The sequence below is a fragment of the Rhinatrema bivittatum genome, chromosome 9 (genome assembly GCF_901001135.1).
Source record: "Rhinatrema bivittatum chromosome 9, aRhiBiv1.1, whole genome shotgun sequence".
Classification (NCBI taxonomy): Eukaryota; Metazoa; Chordata; class Amphibia; order Gymnophiona; family Rhinatrematidae; genus Rhinatrema; species Rhinatrema bivittatum.
This window is the reverse complement of record NC_042623.1, coordinates 246,970,894-246,996,530: the sequence shown is the minus strand read 5'-3', so window position 1 is coordinate 246,996,530 and position 25,637 is coordinate 246,970,894. Positions and strand designations below refer to the sequence as shown.

The 25,637-nt window shown below is 42.0% G+C and overlaps 1 protein-coding gene across 1 annotated transcript in view; it reads left to right on the top strand.

Moving 5' to 3' along the window:
* The window catches only part of NAALADL2 (N-acetylated alpha-linked acidic dipeptidase like 2), a 1,070,337-nt gene that overhangs the window by 300,938 nt on the left and 743,762 nt on the right, over window positions 1–25,637 (top strand). Inside the window, exon 2 of the mRNA XM_029617369.1 lies at window positions 23,940–24,465. Within this exon, the coding sequence (XP_029473229.1) occupies window positions 23,940–24,465 (526 nt within the window). The remainder of the gene's footprint in view (window positions 1–23,939; window positions 24,466–25,637) is intronic.

The window sequence follows — 25,637 nt, the reverse complement described above, 5'->3', positions numbered from 1 at the left end:
CCAAGCTTAGTCATGATTTGTTCAATCATTGGTCTAAAAACCTCCATTAATCCACACTTATAAACTTTAATAAAAAATTATTTTACATATTTTCTTCTGCTTTTATACTTTTTATGTTATTTTCTCAAATTAAAAACTTATCTTGACACTGCAATTATGTCTAATTCTTGTTCTTCTATCTTCTTTTCCTTAACGATAAAACTTATCTTAATATTGCATTTCTCTTCAATGAATAAGAAAGATGAAACAAAAACCACCACAGTTCTCTTCAATAGATCAGGAAGACGGAGCAAAAAACCGCGGACATTAGCCAATCGTTTCGCCGACTTGGCTGCCTCAGGACAGACTTTTACAAATAAACAAATCAAAAAATACTTCATTTTAGTGTGTAATAAATTCATTGATTATTTCATAGGCATAAATCCTGTTCATGTACTCACATTTATCTCTGATCCAAACTACCTTCTCGTCGGAGCTACGCTCTCATATGTTATAATGAACTGCTGTCATAAAATGCCAACACATGCGCTATATTTAAAGTCAAGGAGAGGCAGGAAATAATAAAGATTATTCTGTCCTATTAATGAATCCCCAATGTTGTTTTATTGAAAAGTGTTTTAAAAAGGCATAACAAGCAAACTGTTTCACTGTCATCACCTTGAATGAAGAGGTTTAATGAAAACCAATCACATAATTGTATCTAATGAAAAAATGCATCTAATACAAAAAATTCCATTCAATCAATGAATTTTATCCATGGAGTTATATGAAGGATACGCAAAACTCATGGTACTCAGAAAACTAAAACCACTACTAACTCAAAATGATTTCTGAACAATTCTACAGGCACTAATTTTCTCCAGCACGGATTACTGTAATGTCCTGCTGCTAGGACTACCAAATACTACGTTAAGACCACTTCAAATACTTCAGAACACAGCAGCTAGAATACTAACTGGAAAAAGGAGGAGGGACCACATAACCGAAACCCTAGTGGAACTACATTGGTTACCGATTGAACACAGAATTAAATACAAAACCCTATGTACCATCCATAAACTAATTCATGATGAGAAATCAGACTGGCTAAACACAGCATTACGGGTACACGTCCCACACAGAAATCTTTGATCAGCAAATAAAGCACTCCTAACCATCCCTTCAGTTAAAACAGCAAGACTAACCCAAGTGAGGGAAAGGGCCTTATCATTAGCAGGACCCACAATTTGGAACACAATGCCTCCAGAGATCAGATTACAAAGTGATCTCAAGGCATTTAAGAAAAGTTTAAAAACATGGCTTTTTAAACAGGCTTTTTACAAGGAGACGGGAGAATAGAAATTATTCAGGAATAAGCAGATAAACACAGACACACAGTACTTATGACAATACAGTAGAGTAGTCTATGAACCCCACATCACAACTAGCATATTGATAACACTATGTATAATAAATTTACCCGTAAAAGTACTTTCAGTACACTTGGTCATGACCCACTTCTCTAAAAATTATTTTGTCTAATGATATATTGCACCGAACCTTTGATGGCACCTGTTAGAATGTACTATGTACACTTTTACTTACATTAAATATGTGCCTACATGTAAACCGTTGCGATGGTATATAACTTAGCAATGGTATAGAAAAGATTTTAAATAAATAAATAAAATAAATAAAATATATAGTTTTAAGGCAAAAAATCCAATGTTGTTCTAATTGATGTTATAATTTGTCATGATTACCCCCTCTGATATTACTCTGCTGCACCTGATCAATAGCAAAACACTTTAAATTGGTGAAATCATGATGAACCTCTAAACAGTGATGAACAATCGTAGCTACTTTCTTATTTGTTTTCAAGCAACTTTTATGTTCACGTATGCATGTACGGAATGCTCTAAGGGCCGGATTTTAAAAGCCCTGCGCGCGTAAATCTGGCCGGATTTACGAGCGCAGGGTACGCGCATGCCTATTTTGCATAGGCCGTCGGCACGCGCAGAGCCCCGTGACGCACGTAAGTCCCAGGGCTTCGTAAAAGGGGCAGGGAGGGGGTGAGTCCAGGGGTCAGGGCGCAGTTCGGGGCGGGACCGGGGGCATAGCGCCGGCCCGGGGGTGTGGTCGAGGCCTCCGGACCAGCCCCCGGGTCGGGTGATGGAGCGCCAGCAGCCCGCTGGCGCAAGCAGATTTACACCTGCTTTTGGCAGGCGTAAATCTGGCAACAAAGGTAGGGGGGGTTTAGATAGGGCCGGGGGGGTGGGTTAGGTAGGGGAAGGGAGGGGAAGGTGCGGGGGTGGAAAGAAAGTTCCCCTCCGAGGCCGCTCCGATTTTGGAGCGGTCTTGGAGGGAAGAGCAAGTTGCACAAATGTGCGTCCCCTTGCGCGCGCCGACCCCGGATTTTATAAGATACGCACGGCTACGCACGTATCTTATAAAATCCAGCGTACTTTTGTTCACGCCTGGTGCGCGAACAAAAGCACGCGCTCGCGCAAATTTATAAAATCTACCCATAATTGTTTTTCCAACATACAATAAATTGCAAGGGCATTGAACTACATATACAATATATTTAGATTCACAAGAAGTGGAATAATTCAATCTATACCTCCTCTTATCATATGGGTTGCAAAATTCCTCCAAATCCAGTGTGATGGAACAAAGAGAACATTTGCCACATTTAGAATGTCTTCTTGAAAATGAACTTCCCACTAAAGTCTGAAATTTGTGGATGTGGACATGGACGCAGACATAAATCTATGTACACTTCCATCTCGCAGGATGATCCATTACAAGTGATCAAACAGATCACTTGCCGCATCCACAAATGGTTCCCATGGATTTTATTATGCAGTTGACCAGAATGGTGTTAACAAAGAATTATTTCATTTTTGAGGGAGAATTATATCAACAAATTTCAGGGACCGCCATGGGGGCCACCATAGCACCCTCATTGGCTAATTTGTACATGGAAAAATTTGAAAAGATTGGGTCTATCATTCACCATTTAAAGAATGCATACAATTATGGAAGAGATTGATGATGTCTTCATGTTATGGTCAGGTACCAAAGCAGATCTTAACAGGTCTGTGGGCTGGATTAACACTTGTGAAGAATCTATTCAGTTTTCCTCGGAACATGATATCAATAGGTTTCGTTTTTGGATGCATTGGTGTACAAAGACAAGGATGGTAAATTAGTTACATCATTGTTTTCTAAAGAAACAGACAGGAACACTTTTTTAGAATATTCCAGTTTCCATCCTTTTCATCTCAAGAACAGTTTACCTTTCAATTTTTAAGAGTTCATTGGAATTGTACTTCAATTTCAGAGTACATTCTCAAAAACTGGCAAAAAAAATATTAGTCAAGGGATATCCTCATAACATTGTTCAGGAAGCATTTAAAAGGGCAAGATTTATCAATAGAGATTTGCTCCTTTCTAGGGTGAACTCCAAATATGATAATTCTGAACATCTTATATTTGTTACAAGGTATTAAAAAAATATGCCAAAAATTGGTGCGATTCTCAAGAAACATTTGAATATTTTGCAGATACATGATTGTTTCAAAGCTATCAAAATCAGGACTGCTTACACATGGTCAAAAAATCTGAGAGAATTTTTGTGTCCAGTTTTACTACCTGGTGAGCAGGATAGATCTACATTACTGAGAAGTTCATTTTCAACAGGACATTCTTAATGTGCCAAATGTTCTATTTGTTCCATCACACTGGATATGGAAAAGAAAAGATATAAGAACAAGAATTAGACATGATTGCAGTGTCAAGATAAGTTTTTATTTTGAGAAAATAACATAAGTATAAAAGCAGAAGAAAATATACAAAATAATTTTTTGATTAAAGTTTGTGTGGATGGATAGAGGTTTTTAGACCAATGATTGAACAGATCACAGTGGACCAATCTAAAAGGAGCAATTACCAAGGCAACTAATCTATATGTTAAAAAAGTAAAGAAAAGCAAAATGAAACCTATGGTTCTCTAAGGAGGTGGCTGACAAAATAAAGGCAAAAAGAACAGCGTTCAAGAAATATAAAAGATCCCAAAGGGAGGAGCACAAAGAAGAATATTTGATTCAACTGAGGGAGACAAAGAAATTAATCAAGACGGCAAAAAGTCAAGCAGAAGAGAGGATTGCCAAGGAGGTAAAGAGAGGTGACAAAACATTTTTCAGATACATCAGTGAAAAGAGAAAAGTTCAAAGTGGTATAGCGAAATTGAAAGATGGAAAGGATCAATGTGTGGAGAGAGATGAAGAAATGGCAGAAATATTAAATTAATACTTCAGTTCTGTGTTCACTAAAGAGGAACCTGGAGAAGGACCGTCGCTAGTTAACAAGAAACTGGAGGGGAGTGGAGTAGATGTAACTCCATTTACAGTAGAAAATGTATGGGAAGAGCTGGAGAAACTGAAAGTGAACAAAGCCATGGGGCCTGATGAAATTCATCCCAGGATACTGAGGGAGCTCAGAGATGTGCTGGCGGGTCCGCTGTGTGACTTGTTCAATAGATCCCTAGAAACGGGAGTGGTGCCGAGTTATTGGAGAAGAGCATTGGTGGTCCCGCTTCACAAGAGTGGGAACAGAGAAGAGGCTGGTAACTACAGACCGGTTAGCCTCACTTTGGTGGTGGGAAAAGTAATGGAGTCACTGTTAAAAGAGAGAATAGTGAACTATCTACAGTCGGGAGAATTGCTGGACCAGAGGCAGCATGGATTCACCAGGGGAAGATCCTGTCAGACAAATCTGATTGACTTTTTTGATTGGGTAACCAAGGAATTGGATCAAGGAAGAACACTCAATGTCATCTACTTAGATTTCAGCAAAGCTTTTGATACGGTTCTGCACAGGAGACTGGTGAATAAAACGAGAAGCTTAGGAGTGAGTGCTAAGTTGGTGACCTGGATTGCAAACTGGTTGACGGACAGAAGACAATGTGTGATGGTAAATGGAACTTTCTCTGAAGAGAGAGCGGTGTTAAGTGGTGTACCGCAAGGATCGGTGTTGGGACCGGTCCTGTTCAATATTTTGTGAGCGACATTATGGAAGGGATAGAAGGTAAGATTTGTCTTTTTGCGGATGACACTAAGATCTGCAACAGAGTGGACACGCCGGAAGGAGTGGAGAGAATGAGACGGGATTTAAGGAAACTGGAAGAGTGATTGAAGATATGGCAGCTGAGATTCAATGCCAAGAAGTGCAAAGTAATGCATATGGGGAATGGAAATCCGAATGAACTGTATTCGATGGGGGGGGGGGGGGGGGGAAGGCTGATGTGCACGGAGCAGGAGAGAGACCTAGGGGTTATAGTGTCTGATGATATGAAGTCTGCGAAACAATGCGACAAGGCGATAGCAAAAGCCAGAAGAATGCTGGGCTGCATAGAGAGAGGAATATCGAGTAAGAAAAGGGAAGTGATTATCCCCTTGTACAGGTCCTTGGTGAGGCCTCACCTGGAGTACTGTGTTCAGTTCTGGAGACCGTATCTACAAAGAGACAGAGACAAGATGGAAGCGGTACAGAGAAGGGCGACCAGAAAGGTGGAGGGTCTTCATCGGATGTCATACGAGGAGAGATTGAAGAATCTGAATATGTACACCCTGGAGGAAAGGAGGAGCAGGGGTGATATGATACAGACTTTCAGATACTTGAAAGGTTTTAATGATCCAAAGACAATGACAAACCTTTTCCGTTGCAAAAAAAATCAGCAGAACCAGGGGTCACGATTTAAAACTCCAGGGAGGAAGACTCAGAACCAATGTCAGGAAGTATTTCTTCACGGAAAGGGTGGTAGATGCTTGGAACGCCCTTCTGGAGGAAGTGGTGAAGTCCAAAACTGTGAAGGACTTCAAAGGAGCGTGGGATAAACACTGTGGATCCATCAAGTAGAGGGCGTGAATAAAGTGGAGGCAGCAAAACACTGCACAGAGCGGCAGTAGCCACAGAGGCATTCAAACACTGCACGGAGCGGCAGTAGCCACAGAGGCATTCACGGAGCGGGATGCCAGTGGCCAGTAGTTATTTTTCCACCTTCACGGAGCGGAAGGATGGAGGGCTGCTATCTCCAAAAAAAAATAAAAAAAAAACAAACAAAAAATAACAGGGGTGGGTAAGAGTATGGGGCAAGGGTGTGGCCTGCTTGTTACAGCAGTTGCTACCCCTAATTGAGCTGGATGTCACTCGGATGCAGATACGGCGCTGCTCTCTAAATTGGTGGTGGGGTGGAGGGGAATTAGGGCTGGAGGGTACTGGAAGCCAATAGTAACAGGTGGGAGAGAGAAAAAGGGAAATAAAAATGGATAAAGTGCGTAGCTTGCTGGGCAGACTGGATGGGCTATTTGGTCTTCTTCTGCCGTCATTTCTATGTTTCTATGTTTCTATGACTTTATGCTTGGGCAAGTATGTTATGTGATATTTCTGAGGTCTTTTTCCTCCTTTTCTTATACATTAGAATTCAGGATAACTTTACAGGAGATTGTTGTGGAAGATTCTTTTGGAGTTATAAGTAATTATTTATTATCTGACAAAAATGAATGTGACAGGTATTAGCATTGCTCTGCTTTCCTATGTATTTAGAAGGCCATCTAAGAGAACCAAGCTTATATCTACAGCTAAAAAATAATTTAGTTCATTGTCCTGGCATTGACTTCTCAAGTTTGCTGCTCTAGCTGCCTTGTCAAATAGTATTATGATGGTGCCTGAGATAATCACCATTTATGCAGCCTAATCCTTGTGAAGAGAGGTGATCTTTGAACTCAGTTTGTTCAGAAACTTTCTTTGAATCACAACCGCCTCCAGTTTTAGTCTTCTTCATCCTGATTTGGCAGTGAACCAGAATAGGTGATGGAACTTTCTGAAATTTAAGGCATGCAGATCATAAAAGAAATAGAAAAATTCTAAAGATACACCTCCAAATATGAAGAGAGAAAGAGAGTGCAAATGTATGCTATATATATGATCAAAAAATGTTCCGTGTGGTACGGTATTAAAAATAAAAAATCTATAAGAATTACAAAAACATAGATGAAGGCAAATGGCAATACATAAAGTTTTAGTCAACTGTTGAGACATTTATAGGTTTTTTTCTTTTATTGTCTGTTAAAATGATTGCTCGCAACGGTATCTATAGTCTGGTCAGAAATGTCACAGATTGAAGTTGAGGAATTATATTTATTGTTCATGAATTATTAGCTTTAGTTATGTACTAAACATATCATGTGTGTAGTGTGATGCAGTAAGACCTGGCCCGGGGCAGAAACAGCCGGGACACAGAAAAGCAGAAGCTGGCGGTACCAAACCTAGCCACCGGAGGGCGCTGAGGAAGGTAGCAAAGACTACACTTCCCAGGTTCCCTGAACCGACACCTGACCCCTGGCTGGAGGATGAGCAGGAACAGGTGGAGGAAATTGGGACTGATCCCTATGACTCAGCAGAGTCTATGGAAGCTGAGGAAGAGGGCGGGCCACCGTGGTGGAGCTGGCCACAAAAGGCCGGCTCCTCAGAGTCTCTGGAGGAGGAGATGGAGGTAAGCTGGGGAGAGGAAAGCTCCAGCTGTTCCTCTATGGAGCTGGAATAACCAGGAGGTTGGGGGATGGTAAATCCTAGGTTTAGACAAGGAGGTTTAAGAAATGTTGAAAGGATATTATGGTTCAAATGATGTTTAACTCTAAGCTTGCTAAGGAGGACCTAAGCAGTTAGGCTTGGGGGTTTGTACAGTCAAGCAGGCATTGTTGCAGGGCTGCAGCTGGTGAGGCTACAGGACTCCATTAAACCCTTTTTGTGATAAAAGCCTTTTTCTCTGTGTACTGTCCCCCTGCCCCCTGCCCCCCCCATACTCCTCCCCCCACCCACCTCCACCACCTTCCTTCCTCTAAGCAGCTTCCTTTACAGTTACCAACGCACCTTTCCCACCTCTACCCACAGCTCCCTTGTACAGTTCCACCCCCTCCTCCTCCCCCTCCTACTTTTCCCTCTCCCTCGCCTCTTGTACAATTACTCATAATGATCGCCATATCACGTATATGACACCCCCCCCTACACCACCCTACCCTCCATCCCCCCTCCCCATCTTGCCCCTTTATTCCCCTGCCACCCTTCAGCCCCAGGGCTCGGCGCACACAAGGTGCACAATTGTGCACCCTCTTGCGTATGCAGACCCCTGATTTTGAATGCCTGTGCGCGCAAGTTATAAAATCCGGCGTACATGTGTGCGCGCCGGATTGTGAGCGCACATGTACGCTGCGTGCGCTCCTTTTAAAATCTACCCCTGTATCTATATAAATAAAAATGTTAAATAGTTTGGACAAAATCGCTAATCTCAGAAACCACTGAACCGATTGCTTTCAAATTTGGACACAACCTTCATTTTGCATACAGGAAGGTTCTTCTGTACTTACATTACAGATATGTCACACCTGTAATGTAATGTGATGGGCAGTGGGGCTGATTGGTTAGAATCTATAATAGTAAGTCCCCGGCCGAGGCTGTGGCCACCTACCATGGCCTAGGCCTATGAAAGGCTGAGGCTTTGTTCTGGGCTTAGACTGAGGCATTGTGATCAGGCCTCCAAGCATGGGGGGCTTGTGTAGGGCCTTGGTTGAGGTTGTGGCGATCTGCCATGGCCTAGGCATATGCAAAGCCAAGGTTTCAGCCTGGGCCTAGGCCTTGTCAGCAGATCCACCCGGACTGGGTAAGTGGGGGCCTCAAAGGATACTGGCCGTAGAATTTTTCTGGGTGGGAGGATTGGGTGGTCAGGGCATTTGTTTCATATTTTTTTTTAGACTTAAGAAATAAAATAAACATTTACAAAATGAGATTTGTGGGAACCCCCCACCCCAGAAAAGCAAAACAATTTTTTTACCCATGTACACATGTAGACCAGGGGGACCCAACTTGGTCTTCGAGGGCCATAATTCAGTTGGATTTTCAGGATTTCCATGAATATGCATGAGATATAGTTGAATATAATGAAGGCTGTGTGTGCATATTCATTGTGTAAATCCTGAACCAACTGGGTTGCAGCCCTCGGACCAAGTTTGAGCTTCTTTGATGTAGAAGGTGAATAACAGAGAAAATCTTTTAATGTAGAACAAAAATGGGAAAGTGTTAGTAAGAATGTCAGTCAATTATCCATCAATGTGAGGAGTTAATATTTATATCGCCATTTCTTTCTAATTGATGGGTCTGTCTGATGTTTGAAAAGCGTAAAATTTCTGATGTTCATATGATAGAATGTCTGATGTCAATGTAGGGATGAAAATGGATCCTTCTCATTGTGTTCAGTTGAAAAATGATTTATGGTTAATTGACTTTGAATGTTTGCATTAGAGGTCATAGTTCTACTTACAAGGTTTTTGCTGCTTAATTGTGTCCTGACATTTTCATTACTACATTTATTTTGAACATATGATTTAATCAGAAATGTATCATCCTTCATTCATGAAATGGTTAAATGATCAGATCATAATTAGGGCCTCTGTTTTTAGAAGTTTATAAATATGTACATTGCGGTGTTTAATTTTTAGCTATTTTAGAGTTTTATGCAGATACATAAAATCTGTGTTTTTCAGGATTTCCCCTACCATCACTCTCACTCCCCACTGCTCTCTAAATGATCCCCTCCCTCCTTGCTCATTCTGTCTTACCTCCAGCTCTGACAATATCTACTGGGAACAGTATTTCAATGGATCTACAAGGAGGAAGAAGAAGTCAAGGGGAACAAATGTCCATCAGTCAATAAGAACTTGTGCAGTTGAGGAGCCAGCGGCATGCAAAAGCTTGGGAGAGATTGATGGGCTTGAAGCAAAAAAGATGGGGAGGGGGTGGGGGGTGTTGAGCCAGTAGGGATGTGCTATCATTTTAAAATAAGAAATCATCAATAAACAATACAAAAAAAAAAACCCCTCAACAGTACACAATATCAAATCATATCTATAAAACTTAAATATCCATTCATTCCTGAATAGTGATAGAGATCCTCCTACGTCATCCTGCACGTGACCAATCTTTCAGGTCAGCTTTTTCTTATTTGGCATATATACAGCATGGCGTAGGAGGATCTCTATCACTATTAGGGGGTCACATATCCATATCAGGGGTGAATTGATATGATGGTTTTATACATAGGATGGAATCACCAATGGCATTTTTTATATCATTTTGTGTTGCTATCCAAAAAGACCAAAAAAAAAAAAAATCATTTTCTGACATATTGCATGCCAGAGTGTTTCAGTATGTGCTTAAGTGTTTCATTGTATGCTGTTCACAAAATTTAGTAAATCAGTGCATGAAAGCCAAAACTATGGGTTTAATAAATACATGAATATACATTATAAAAACATAGCACATGCTACTATGAATCAAATCATATACATGTGAAAATGAAAGTATAAATGTCATAATTCTGAAATATGACGCAAAACTCATTTTTTCTGTACACACCTCTTTTAAAGAATGATAATGGGTGGTGGTGTTTTTACAATATTTATCTGATAAACACCAATTTAAGGGGGTTTTTTTTTCCCCATCTGTTTTATTGTTGCTTAATCAAAATTTCTTTAAATAATATTTCTATTTAAGAACAATGTAATTAAGTAATTGTATACACGTTTGCATTTTCAGAGATAAGCTAAACTGAATTTTATGCACATAAGATGGCACACAAAAATAGGAAATATTTTGAAGGAATACTGAGCATTTAAAATCTTGCCTAAGCATTGTTTTGGATGCTTATGTGGGTACATATCTAGGCATGTAAAGGGGTAGATTTTCAAACCTGTGTGTGGGCGTACATGTGCGTGCGCTACCCGGCGTGCACACATGTGCGTGCAATTTTATAATATGCACGTGCATGTTATAAATCGGGGGTCGACGCATGCAAGGGGGTGCACAATTGTGCACCTTGCGCGTGCTGAGCCCGCACCGAGCAGCACTGCTTTCCCCCGTTCCCTCCCAGGCCCGCTCTTTCCCCCCTACCTTTTCCTTCATTTTTCTTTTGTTTTAAAACTTTCTTCAGCTGGCTCGTGATCCCCGGCACAGCAGCAAATGGCCGCTGTGCCGGGAGCCTCTGACCACACCCCACCCCCAGCCTGCTCCATCCCCGCCCCTTTTTGCAAGCCCCGGGCCTTACATGCATCCCGGGGCTTTACGCGTGTCGCCGGGCCTTTTGAAAATCTGCCCCAATATGCATTGCATCCAGTAGGTACAATTATTAGGCATCTAACACTAAAAAGTAGCTCAGCATGGCTAATATAAGGCCACACCTCTAACCACCCATCCTAATTTCATGGATATCTAACATTCAGTCTTACTTTGTTTAGATGCATTGCTTATTTCTTCAGAAAATTATTAGGCATCGAGTCATTTTTGCATATCTATATTCCATTTTGAAGTCATTGAAAATGTCCCCTAAATTATAGTGTTCTACCTATCTGTTAGTCTCTCTAGTCTTTTAATGATCAAGGGTTGTCATGGTAACCCAAAACCACAGGACATCACAGATGACAGTTCTTAACAGTCTGAACTGTATGTACTGAAGACGAATACAAAGATTTTTATTTTTTTAAAACCATGTCATGTCAGGAAAGGAGTTATGGCATGTGTCAACATCAATTCTAATCAGAATTTAGCAGGCACAGGCCAGACACACTTGATTATTATCAGTGAATGAATGATAGCTAAGATGAATATATATAGGGTCTGTGATATAAGACAAAGGGATAGGCTGGAAAGGCTAGTGGGAGTTTTCTATGTATTTTCTGTATGATTTTGTCATTTTATATTTTATAAATATGTGTCAATGGCATGAAATATATTACCAAAGGATAGCAAAAAAAAACCATTCTGGTAGGCTTTCAGACAAGTCAGAAAAACAGTCATACTAAGCACCTGTAAACAGCAGAGATGCACAATTTAGAGGGTTATTTTCAAAAGGACATCTGTGGGTGACACAGGGGTAGATTTTTAAAAACTGCGTGATCGCGTACTTTTTTGTTTGCGCAGCAGGTGCAAACAAAAGTACGCTGGATTTTATAAGATATGCGCATAGCCGCGTGTATCCTCTAAAATCCTGGATCGGCGCGCGCAAGGCTGCCGATTTTGGGCAGCCGGCGCGTGCCGAGCTGCGCAGCCTGCCTCCGTTCCCTCCGAGGCCGCTCCGAAATCGGAGCGGCCTCAGAGGGAACTCTCTTTCGCCCTTCCCTTCCCTTCCTCTACCTAACCCACCCCCCCCGGCCCTATCTAAACCCCCCCCCCCTACCTTTATCCATGGATTTACGCCTCCCGGAGGGAGACGTAAATCCAAGCGCGCCAGCGGGCTGCTGGCACGCCGAGACCCGACCCGGGGCGGTTCCGGAGGGCGCGGCCACGCCCCTGGAATGCCGCGTCCCGCCCCCAAAACGCCGCGTCGTTCGGCCCCCGCCCCCGACACGCCCCTTCAGAAAACCCCGGGACCTAGGCGCGCCGGCGCGCAAGGTCCTGCTCGCGTAAATCCGCCCGGATTTACGCGAGCAGGGCTTTTAAAATCCGCCCGACAGTGTTTACCATGCAGAAAACACATTTTACAAAATTGCCATCTGATGTTGGGTGGGAAAACATGTGCGTATATATCACACCCGTATGTAAGTTTACATGCACTAATGTTCCTGCGGGTGGAGCTGGGAAGGGATTTGAACTTGTATACATACTTTTGGATTTTTAAAAATATGTGCATACATTTTTATGAAAAATTCCGGTGGATGATTTAGTGGATGTAATGTGGGATAATTTTCAAAGCAGACTTAAAGTTTATGGGGGAAAGAAAATGTCAGAGAAAATGGAGCCAGTTAAGGATGGGACAAGAAAAGAAAGAGCAGGACTAATCAGGTTTCAATACTTTCCCCAGAAAACCAACATATAGGGGCAGATTTTAAAAAAGTACGCCGGATTTTAAAAGATACTCGCGTGGCCGCGCGTATCTTTTAAAATCCAGGGTCAGCACACGCAAGGCTGCGCAAAATCCTGCGCGTGCCGAGCCGCGCAGCCTGCCTCCGTTCCCTCCGAGGCCGTTCCGAAATCGGAGCGGCCTCGAAGGGAACTTTTTTTGTCCATCCCCCCCCCCCCACATCTTTCCCTCCCTTTCCCTATCTAACCCACCCCCCCAGCCCTAACTAAATCCCCCTCTCCACCTTATTTCGTTGAGTTATGCCTGCCTCTGGCATAACCGTGTGTCGCTGGCTTCCTGCCCCGGCACAGGCCACTGTGCCGGGGCACTCGGCCCCACCCCTGGACCGCCGTCACGCCTCTGGACACACCCTGGACATGCCCCGAATGCTGCGCCATGCCCCCCAAGCAAAGCCCCGGGACTTACGCGCGTCCCGGGTTTTTGCGCGCGCCGGCAGCCTATGCAAAATAGGTGCGCTGGCGCACAAGTGCTCTGCGCGCATAAATCCAGCAGGATTTTCGTGCGCAGGGCTTTTAAAACCTATCACCTGCTGGCAGGTTATGCCTCTTTCTAGTTCACATTTACCAGATGCTTTATCACCAACTGGTGTAATTCTTCTACCCTAACCTTCCCTTCTCGTGACCCTCCCCCATTCCAGAACCAGTAGTCCTTTAGTCGCCTGTTGTAATCCTATTGTTAAATTACTATTTCTTTATTACCTGACCTAATCGTTTTATGCTAATCTACCATAAGAAATTTCCTTCCCCATCATCTCACACTAGATCTGTTTCCTCCTCCTACCACTGAAGTACTTCTGAGCTCATCTCAGAAGGTGATGTCATTACGACGTCGGTCCCATCTAATGCTTGTACATCATTTAAATTTTATGTTAGCAGTTTGTATTTAACTTCCTGGGTCCCAGTTTGATGTAACCCCTGTTCTATGTAATGCTTTTAGCCAATAATCTGTTTCATTGTAAACCGATGTGATATGTATTTTTTACATGAATGTCAGTATAAAAAAGTTCAAAATAAATAAATCAATCTACCCCATATTGTCCTAACAGCTCCGCCAGAAGATGCAGGTTCTGCAATCAGCACTCTTAGCTCTCAGCTCTTGTCCTCTTCATAAGAACATAAGTTGCCATACTGGGACAGACTGAGGGTCCATCAAGCCCAGCATCCTGTTTCCAATCCAGGATACAAGTACTTGGCAAGTACACAAACATTAAATAGTAGAGATGTGCAGCGGTAAAATCGTTCGGTTCAGGCTTCGTTTTTGGCTTCGTTTTCGGCTCACCGCAGGAAATTTCGATTTTCCCACGGTTTGGGCTTTTTTTTCGGGGGACCCTGATTTTCCGGTTAGCGTGCACTAACAGGAGTTAGTGCGTGTTAACTTTAAAATGTTAGTGCGCACTAACTCCTGTTAGTGCGCGATAACCCGAAAAATGAATTTTTATGAAATTTCAGAAAAATTGCATTCGTTTTTCGGGTCCACCGAACCAGGATGAATTAAACAATTTAGTTGAAATTGTCTAATTCGTCCAAAACGAATACACATCCCTATTAAATAGATCCCATGCTAATAATGCCAGTAGTAAGCAGTGGCTATTTCCTAAAGGGTCAATTTTAAAACACCAGAGTGCGCAAATACCGAGAGATACGTGTGATGCCAGGCCGCACACATGCCGAGCACATTTTCAAAGTGGCCCAGCCACGTCATATCTCCTAATAAGCATGGAAGAGTCGAGGGAGGGTCTGGGCGGGGATGGGGCAGGGGCTGGCTGGGACTGCACTGACAGCCGGCCAGCGTATGGAACTTACTGTTGCTCATGAGAGCAGGTAAGTTCTAAAATAAAAAAAAAAAAATAGTTTGGGGGTTAGGGGTCGGGTGGAGAAGGGAAAAGGGAGGAAGGTCATCTAGGGGTTAGGAAAGTTCCTCCCAGTCCACTCCTTTATTGAAACTGACTAGGAGTGAACTGGGAAAGGCCTACTTGCATTTGTTAAAAAAAAAATGTCCCCGCTTGCGTGAGTTGCCACCCACCCGCTCATGCGCACACCAATATAAAATATAAAATTGGTGTGCATGTGCACATGGCATTGGATTTTATAACATGCAACACACGCACATTATAAAATCAGTGAGTCCATGTGTGTGCGCAGGGAACCACCAGCACATGGACACCCGCGCGCCCCCCTTTTAAAATTGACCCTTAAGTCAACTTGAGAAATTCTAGTTTATGGACTTCTCCTCCAGGAGCTTGTCCAAAGCTTTTTTTAAACCCAGCTAAGCTAACTGCCTTAACCACAATGAATTCCAGAGCTTAATTGTACATTGATTGAAGGTGAACTTTCTCAGATTTGTTTTAAATGAGCTTCTTGCTAACTACACACAGTGTCCCCTAGTCCTTCTATTATCTGAAAGAGTAAACAACTGATTCACATTAACCCATTCTAGTCCACTCATGAATTTGTAGACCTCCATCATAACCCCCTCAGCTGTCTCTTCTCCAAGCTGAATATGCCTTACATATTTAGCTTTTCATTATAAGGAAGCCATTCCATTCTTTTTATCATTGTGGTCGCCCTTCTCTGTACCTTCTCCAGTGCATCTATATCTTTTTTTTTTTTTTTTTTTATATGTGTGACAAGAATTGAACACAGTGCTCAGATGCTTTCTCACCATGGAATGATACTGGAGCATTATATTTTCCATTTTATTCACCATTCCCTTCCTAATAATTCCTAACATTTATGCTTGGTTTTCTGACCGCCACAGCATACTGAGCTGACGATTTCAATGTAATATTCACCTTGATGCCTAGATTTTTTTCCATGGTGGAAACTCCTAAAATGAAAGCTAACATTGTAACTACAGCATGTGTTATTTTTCCCTATATGCATCACCTTGCACTTATCCACATTAAATTTCATCTGCTATTTGGATGCCCAATTTTCCACTCTCACAAGATCTTCCTGCAATTTATCACAATCTGCTTGTGATTTAACTACTCTGAACAATTTTGTATCATCTGCAATTTGATTACCTCACGTGTCATATTTCTTTCCAGATCATTTATAAATATATTGAAAATTAAGGGTCCCAATACAGATCCCTGAGGCACTCCACTGCCCACTCCCTCCCACTGAGAAAATTGTCCATTTAATCCTACTCTCTGTTTCCTTTTAGCCAGTTTGCAATCCACAAAAGGACATCACTACCTATCCCATGACTTTTTACTTTTCCTAGAAGCTTCTCATGAGGAACTTAGTCAAATGCCTTCTCAAAATCCAAATGTACCACATCTACTGGCTCACCTTTATCCACATGTTTATTGATACCGTTAAAGAAAGTAGCTGATTTGAGGCAAGATTTCCCTTGGGTAAATCCATGCTGGCTGTGTCCTATTAAACCATGTCTCTCTATATGTTCTGTGACTTTGTTCTTTAGAATAGTTTCCATGAATTTTCCTGGCACTGAAGTCAGGCTCACCAGTCTATGGTTTCACGGATCATCCCTGGAGCCCTTTTAAAATGTCAGGATTACATTTCCCACCAGTCCTCAAGTATGATAGAAAATTCTAATAATAGGTTACAAATTACTAGTAATAGATCTGAAATTTCATGTTTGAGTTCTTTTAGAACCTGGGGTATATATCATCTGGTCTGGGAGATTTGCTACTCCAGTTTATCAACCTGGCCTACTACATCTTCCAGGTTCACTGTGATTTGGTTCAGTTCGTCTGAATCACCACCCTTGAAAACCCTCTCTTGAATGAGTATCTCCCCAATATCTTCATTTGTGAACAGCAAAGCAAAGAATTCATTTAGTCTTTCTGTTTTGGCCTTACCTTCCCTAAGTGCCCCTTTATCCCCTTTATCATCTAACGGTCCTACCAACACACTCAAAGACTTCCTGATTCAGATATATTTTTAAAAAGTTTATATTATGAATTCTTACCTCTATGGTCAGCTTCTTTTCAAATTTTCTCTTAGTCTGTCTTATCAATGTTTTACTTTTAACTTGCCAGTGCTTATGCTTTTTCCTTGAGATGGATCCTCATTCCAATTTTTGATGGAAGGTTTTTTGGATAAAAGAGTTTTTCATTTAAGGTTAAAAGCCTTTTAACCAGGTTGGCAGACATATGGCCTTCCTTCTATCTTTTTTAATGCATGCAATACATATAGACTTTGCTTCTAAGATGGTATTTTTAAACTATGTCCTCAATTGTTATACACTCAACCTTTGTAGCTGCACCTTGTTCATTTATCAGTATCCCTTTTGAAAGCTTAGAGCTGAAGATGTAATTATTGTCCCCCTACCAGTCAATTCAAATTTGTTCATGTTATGATCACTATTCCTAATCCTGCATTCCACTAATAATTGGATTTAAAATAGCTCCCTTTCTCATCTGTTCCTGACCAATTGCTCCATGAAGCAGTCTTTTATTCCATTCAGAAACTTTACCTCTCTAGCATGTCCTGATGTTACATTTACCCAATCAATATTGGGATAATTGAAATCACCCATTATTATTGCATTGCCAAATTGGTTAGGTTCCTTTATTTCTCTTAGCATTTTATCATCTCTTATTTTGGTCAGTGGATGGGAATATACTTCTATCACTATACGCTTCCCCAAACACACATGGGATTTCTATTCATAGATTCTATTGTGCATTTAGTTTCTTGTAGGATCTTTATCCTTTTGTACTCTATACCATCCCAGACATAGTGCTGCCTTGCCCCGTTTGATTCACCCTATCATTGTAGTATAATTTGTACACTGATATAGCACTGTCTCATGGGTTATCCTCCTTCCACTGAGTCTTTAAAATGCTAATTATGTTTACCTCTTCATTCAGTGTTATATACTCATATTGTTGCGGTCTCCGCCGTTTCCCCTTTGCTAGGTCTGAACGGTGCCCACCTCCGCTGCTGGAAACGCCGTGTTCCGCGTGGCTGGGACCCCGGCGGCGCTGCCTGCTCCACGTGGCGGCCGCCATTGCTTGCCCGTCTCCCCGCTGCCTCGCGCGCGAGGACGCCCACTTTGTGCGCACAGCTCCTGGAAGTCTGGCCCCGCCTGCGCTGATGACGTCACGCCCTAAGCCCGATATAACCGGCATCCGGACTCCTTCTCCTTGCCTTGCAACGAGGTTCACTACTGCCTAGTAGTTCTGAGTTGCACTTCGTCTGTTCTTCGCTCCTGCCTTGACCTTTGGACTGCCTTTGACTCGCTTCAGCCTGCCGCCTGCCTCTGACCTTGGTTCGTTCCCGACTTTGCTTCAGCCTGCCGCCTGCCTCTGACCTTGGTTCGTTCCCGACTTTGCTTCAGCCTGCCGCCTGCCTCTGACCTTGGTTCGTTCCCGACTTCACTTCAGCCTGCTCCAGTCCACATCCTGCTACAGACTCCATTCCAGTCTACAGCCTGCTTAATTTCCAGCTTACTACAGACTCTGCTTCAGTATCCGGTTAGCTACAGTTCCCTCTGCCGCCCGCTGTCCTGTCATCAGCTGGCCCTCGGCCTGTACAGCCGGTCCTTGGACAATCTTATACTTTTGGACTTCCTATACTACAGTTCTGGCCTAGGCCTTTCCTGCCACTGGACTTAGAGCCTATTCCCCAAGTCCCAAGGTTCCAGGACCCTACTGGCTCCTCCTGGGGGGCTCCTGGTTCCCGGGTGAACACCGGCCCAAGGGTCCACTACCTCATCTGCAGTATCAGACTGCAACACATATTCCCCTTTTACTCCTTAGACCTCTGGCATTGGCATACAGACATTTCAAATTATCTTTTTGTTTGTCTTAATCTGCTTTTCAGTTAACTGATTTGGAACCTTTTAACTTAGGTAGTTCTTATAAGCACATGGACTACTTTTGCTTTTATTGGACCCTCACTGTTGGGATGCCTTAACTCTCCTGTTTTGTTAGTATCCTTTGAAGATACCTTCCTTCCGAACCATGTGCTGCTAAGCAACTGTTGGCTTCCCCCTTGTTCTAGTTTAAAAGCTGCTCTATCACCTTTTTAAAGTTATTGTCAGAAGCCTGGTTCCACCTGGTTCCCCCTGTTTAAGGTGGAACTGTCCTTTTGAAAAAGACTTACCCTTTCCTAAAAGGTTCCCCAGTTCCTTACAAAACTGAATCCCTCTTCCCTGCACCATCCTCTCATCCACACATTGAGACTCCAGAGCTCTGCCTGCTTCTGGCACCTGTGCTTGGAACAGAGAGCATTTCAGAGAATGCCAATGGTTCTGGATTTCAGCTTTCTACCTAAAACCTCAATTTGGCTTCCAGAACCTCCCTTCCACAACTTCCTGTCATTGGTGCCCACATGTGCCACAACAGCACCGTCTAAAATCCTATTAGGTGACACTTGAGGTTTGTCACCTTTGCCCCAAACAAGCAAGTTACCAGGAGATCTTCACATCCACCAACCCCCCAGCTATCTACATTACTAATAATTGAAATCAGTTATGACAGCCGACCTAACCTTCCCTCCAGGCAGTAACCCTGGGAAACATCCTCTTTGCGAAAGGACAATACATCCACTGGCGAGCAGGTCCTTTCTACAGGATCACTTTCTGCTACACCAGGGTGATGATGTCTGACCAGGTGACTTTCCTTTTCCAAGGCAGCACCGGGGCTGTCAGACTGGCATTGGGACTTGGCTACTATGTCCCTGAAGGTCTCTATATAACTGTCTGCCTCAGTTCCTCCAGGTTTGTTACTCTAGCCTCCAGAGATTGAACTCATTCTCTGAGAGCCATGAGCTCTTTGCATTGAGAGCACACACATAACTTCTCACCAACAGGTAAAAAAATCATACATGTTCACTCTTGCTGTTGGACTGCTGCCTTTATCTTAATTTTATTGAGTTCTTAGTTATGTTTAGGTTGCTAAGGGAGTAGGAATGCAAGGGGATAATTAAACTCTTGATAAGTGCTGGGGTCAGTTTTGTGTTTTAGTTAAGTCTAACTTATTTTTAATATGAAAGTGTCTCTTACCTGTAAATAAAAGGATGAGCTGGCATCCAGAGGGTATACAAGTAAGCCTGGCACATGATTATTTCTTATTGCAATGAAAAAAAATGTAGATCTACTACACTTTAGATGATGAGGTCAAAGGAGAGTGAATATCTCCAGAAGAACTGAAAACTGAGTTGAGTGTCTACGATTTATATGCTCTCTCTTCTGAATCAAGATCTTCAAAAAGCAGAGTGAAGCCAGGAGGTTTCACAGGAAGGAATCTGGCCATCCTGATCCAGAAAGGCACTGTTATCTGACCATTCCCTCCTCTGTGATCACACTTGATTGTAGGTACCATACTTGCTGTACCACAATGGCTGCTTCTGTCTCAAAGCTCACAGAAATGAGCTCAGCACTGAAACCAAAACAGCTGATCAGCTAAAAAAAAAAATGTTTGAGTTGCAGTCTAAGGTTCAGCCTTTAGGCTCTGAGTGCCTTAACTGATCTTTAATTATGTCAGTGAGGTCAAACATCTTTGTCCTCTGGTAACCTTTTACTTGGAAATAAATTTGCCTTGTGTAGAGTCAGATTTATTTTTTAAGTACTCAAATGTATATAAATTTGTCCCCTCAGTCACCTCTTTCTCTGTCATTTTCTCCCTTTCATCCATACTGTCTTCTGGTGACTTGTGGAAACTTTCATTTTACATAGGAGAGGGGGATAGGGGAAGACTAGGGGTTCCCATTAACTAGTCAAATGCTCCTTGGAGGAGCCCCATATGGAAGTCTGCCTGCTTTTGTGACTAGCTAGGAGGTATGATTGGATTCCCCTCCACCCCCTAAAAAAAAAACACCATTCGGGATGTTTTTGAATGCCATCAGTGCTCAGTGTCTAGTGATATTAATGACCCTGGAAATCATGCCAATACCTTGGAACATATCCATTTTCACACATGCATGATACCTCTATGCCTTGTACATGATTGGGTGTGGAACAATCCTGGAAGAGTCTCTGATGTGGCACTGTTCTGCTTGATGATTCATAATTATTTATTTTTCATTTCATATTATGCCTTTTTCTAAGAATTGTACAAAGTGGATTGCAAAGATAAATGTAAATTGTAGTGCATATGTTTTTGGGGAAGGGGACATAGGAACATGAAACTGGGAATGGAGCAATGCAAAACTGTATAGGTAGCAATACATGGTGTACACTGATTTCATTGTATAGGGAAGGTACTTAGCAATTAATAAAACAATCATGGCACCTAAAATTAGAATGCCTAGCAGTAAGATGAGTGGAAATGCAAAGGTTTGGCAAAATAGCCAGGTTTGGATGCTTTTTCAAAAGGAAGTTTTGTTGCATAAATCCTGTGGAATATTGTTTCAGCAGTTGGGATAAAGCAACAGAATGCACAAAGCCTCATTCTGGCTAGCCTTGCATTAGTTATTTAAGGCGATGATAAAAGGGCCTTTTGGGAGGACCAAGTTTCCCTCGTTGGGGTGTATGTGGGCAGGAAATGAGACCAGTAGGCTTGTGCTGTTTGGTTCATGCATTTCAATACATTACAAAACATTGTTTTACTCTGCTCTAAATGGAGCGCCAATGAAGCTTAAAGCAGGATAGGCTTTTCACCTGATCACTGGAATTGGCTCCTTCTAAAAGCCTCACTGCTGTTTTTCAAAACAGTTGGAGGAACTTGAGGCTGTGCTGTGGAATACTATGGTATGAAAATGTTTGTGTGCAAGAATGACATCAAAAGGTGTAGGCCTATAGGTTAAGTTGTAGACTGTCATCTTCTTTCTGTGGGCAGGATCATGTCCACTTTGAACATTAGGGCAGGCTTACTTGTATAATGTTGATTTTCAGAAGTATGCTGTAAATTTACACACACATATACTTACATTTGCCGTAGAACAGGTGTAAATTTCTGCTGTAATATAGAGTTTTAGAAATACCTGCATAAATGATTCCCCTGCCCCAACTCTGCCTTGAGGATTGCCTTTCTTTTGTGCACATAAAAATATGTGCATACTTTCACATGCACAGTCCTCCCAGGCAATTTTTAAAAGCTAATTAATGCACATAAAACCCAGTTTTATGGACGTAAAGTCTTTGGAAAATTAAGCCCTAAGCGTGCTCATGCTAATGTACTCTAGGACAACTTTTAACATGCACACTAAGGCCTTCCAACTTTTAGCAGACTCAAGAAAGCCTGAATGTGTATGCTAAAGTTTATTGCATAGACCTTTATATGTAATCATTTCTTCAGGTTGGTTCAATGAATGATAGTATGTTTTTGGAGATATAGGAGTAGATATTGAAAGAGATTCTGATTAACTGGTTAATTTTAACTAGTTAACTTTTTCCAGATATTCAGCCATGTGTAACATTGCTCAAGTTGCAGCTGAATATCCATTTAAATCTAACCACACTAAAGTTAAGGGGCTATATTAAGCTGATTAGTGCTACATATTGTTCTAATCAATTAAAATTAAAGAAATCTGCCACAGGCACACTCCTAGCCTCATTTTTTTCACAAAGGAAACATAAGAAATGCTTTACTGGATCAGCCAAAGGTCAATCAAGCTTAGCATCCTGTCTCCAATGATAACCAATCTAGGTTACAATTATTCAGTAGGTTCTCAAAGAATAGATCCACTCCTTCTTGCTCATAACCAGGTATAAGCAATGGCTTTCCCAAGTCAACATGGCTAATAGTGGTTTATGGACCTTCTCTCCAGGAACTTATCTGGATACATCTGTATACACAGTGGGGCGGATTTTAAATGCCCTGCGCGCGTAAATCCAGGCGGATTTACGCGTGCAGGGCCCTCACGCGCCGGCGTGCCTATTTTGCATAGGCCGCCGGTGCGCGCAGAGCCCCAGGACGCGCGTAAGTCCCGGGGCTTTCTAAAAGGGGCGTGTCAGGGGCGCGTCTAAAATGACGGGGTGTTTCGGGGGCGTGATGCGGCATTGCGGGGTCGGGGCCGGGGGCATGGCGCTGGCCCGGGGTCATGGTCGAGGCCTCCGGATCAGCCCCTGGGTCGGGTGATCGCGCGCCAGCAGCCCGCTGGCACGCGTAGATTTACGTCTGCTTTTAGCAGGCGTAAATCATGAAACAAAGGTAAGGGGGGGGTTTAGATAGGGCCAGGGGGGTGGGTTAGGGAGGGGAAGGTGGGGGGAGGGCGAAGGAAAGTTCCCTCCGAGGCCGCTCCGAAATCGGAGTGGCCTCGGAGGGAACAGGCAGCGCACGCTGGGCTCGGCGCGCACAGGTTGCACAAATGTGCACCCCCTTGTGCGCGCCGACCCCGGATTTTATAAGATATGCGCGGCTATGCCTGGTGCGTGAACAAAAGTACGTGATCGCGCAATTTTTTAAAATCTACCCCAGTGATTTTGTGCATACAGATTTTAGCCAGATGGGGGTGAGGGTAGGGGAGGGGTACTTATTGACCCATTATTTTTATGTTGTTAAAAGGAAATTTTGACTGCATAAATCTTTCGAATATTTGACCCCTATTAATAAGATGCTTGAGTCTTTGAAATTTAGAGGTATTCAGGGAATTTGTGAATAAAAATGTTTGCATTCAGAGTTCAACTAGGACAGTACAATAGAACTTAATATCATTATAATTTACACAGTTTAGAAGCCCTGTCCCTGCTCTTGACGAAATATATTATCTCTCTTAATTTATTTTCTCCGAGAAGTAGGGACTGTCCAGTATTTACCTCTGTACAGCACTGAATACAAATCATAAAAATAGTAATATTTATCTCTTTTGGATACATTTCCACTTAATGAGATCATGTATATCTTAGACATGAGTAGAGATAAGATTGTGAGCATGTCCTTGACTGTTGATGTTACTATAAAGTAGATAATGAAACCAGAAATATCTATTCAAACTTAAGGCCAAAAGGAAGTTGTTTGTAGATTTCCTTCTCAGAGTGGGACTATAATTATCCTGAAAGCTTGTTTACAAACATATATTGATCTATTAAATATATCTACCAATCTTCTCTGTTGGTTGTGTCTTAATAGGTACAAAGATGGCCTATCAAAAAATGAATGTAGACCACAAAATAGCTGCACACACGGAATATCTAGACAACAATGAGCTTCAGTCCACAACACTGGACTTAGAGTGGGACATGGAGACTGAATTAGAAGATCCTGGATTTGACCATTTCTCAACAGATGGCACAGGTCATCAACATTTGGGAAACTCTCCAAATACAGACCTTGATTTTACATCATTTGAAACATCCATGTCACCCAAAGGAAGATTTCAGCGTCTTCAGGAAGATCCAGATTACTTATTGCACTGTTCAAGGCCTGCACCAAAGACCACTAACTTCAGCTTTTGTCAGATCTGTAAAATATTTTGCTCTGTTGCATCTTTATTTATTTTTGGACTTTTGATAGGCTATTATTCAAGGACAGATTGTCATCCTCACTTAGCACTTAATCAGACAGATGCAGGATTTCCTTTTGCTCCACATGAAACTGACAGGGACCAAGATATTTTGCAGGAAATTCATGATCACGAAATTAAAAGGATTTTCAGGTATGTAAAGCCTCAGGTTTTTTTTTTTTATTTCAAAAGGAGCTTCAATCCTTCTCCTTTGGCAATGATTGTAATATAATTGTACAGGTTTCTCAATTTTAGCTGAAGTCCTCAGCTGATAGCTCAGATCTTCTACTTGATCTGAATCAAAAGGCCTAGAAGTGCCAATGTTATAACTTTTCTAATTTGGAGTAAACATTTCAAAAAATGTCTTTGTCACTGTTGATCAGAATGAATATTGAATTTTAAAGTTGACTGCATATTCATTGCTCCATTTTCAAGATAAAATTAAGCATAGAACAGTTACCTTGGAGAGCGTAATTTTCAACCAGCCTGCATAGGTAAAGTCTCCATGCACCTAGTAATTTTAAATCGAACTTACAAGTGTAAGTTCACTTTGAAAATAGGTTATTGGCTGAGAATGAACACGCAGTCAGTCACGTAAAGCTGCACCTCGTCTTCAGCGGACATAACATCATATGTACTGAAGTGCATATATTTTAAAATTAAAAAAAAAAAAAAAAAAATCCATATAAGTGCTGATTCTACCCCAACTCCACCCCACCCTCTGCCCTCCTCTCCCCCTGGAATGCCTCTCTTCAGGGCATGTAAATGTACACGCAATAAAACAGGTTACACACATGCTTTCACAAGCACTTTACCCATGTCAGTTGTATAACAGCCATTTATGTACACAAAATTGGGTTTCATGCACAAAAATATTGAAAATTACTGCTTATAAGGGCAATATTAAGCAGAGAGGCGAGCAGGAAGTTACCAGTGTAACCTGAATGCAACTTGATTTGAGCTAACAATGGAGAAAACATGAGCTGTATCTAAACAAACATAAATAATCAGAAAAATGAATATTCCTAAAGAGTGATGTTTTCACAGATTAAATATTAGGGATGTGCTTCGGGTACCCGATCATTTGCGCTTTCGGGTTCGTATGGCCGCGGGAAAATCTAATTTTCCCGCAGATCGGCCTTTTTTTTTTTTGTAAAAAATCATTTTTTGGCTTAGTGCGCACGAACGGGAATTAGCGCGCAGTAACAAAAATGAATGGCTTTTTGTTAGCGCACACTAAGCCGAAAAACGATTTTTCATGAAAATTCGGGAAAATGCGATCGTTTATCGATTTTACCGATATATGACGAATTGAGAAATATCGT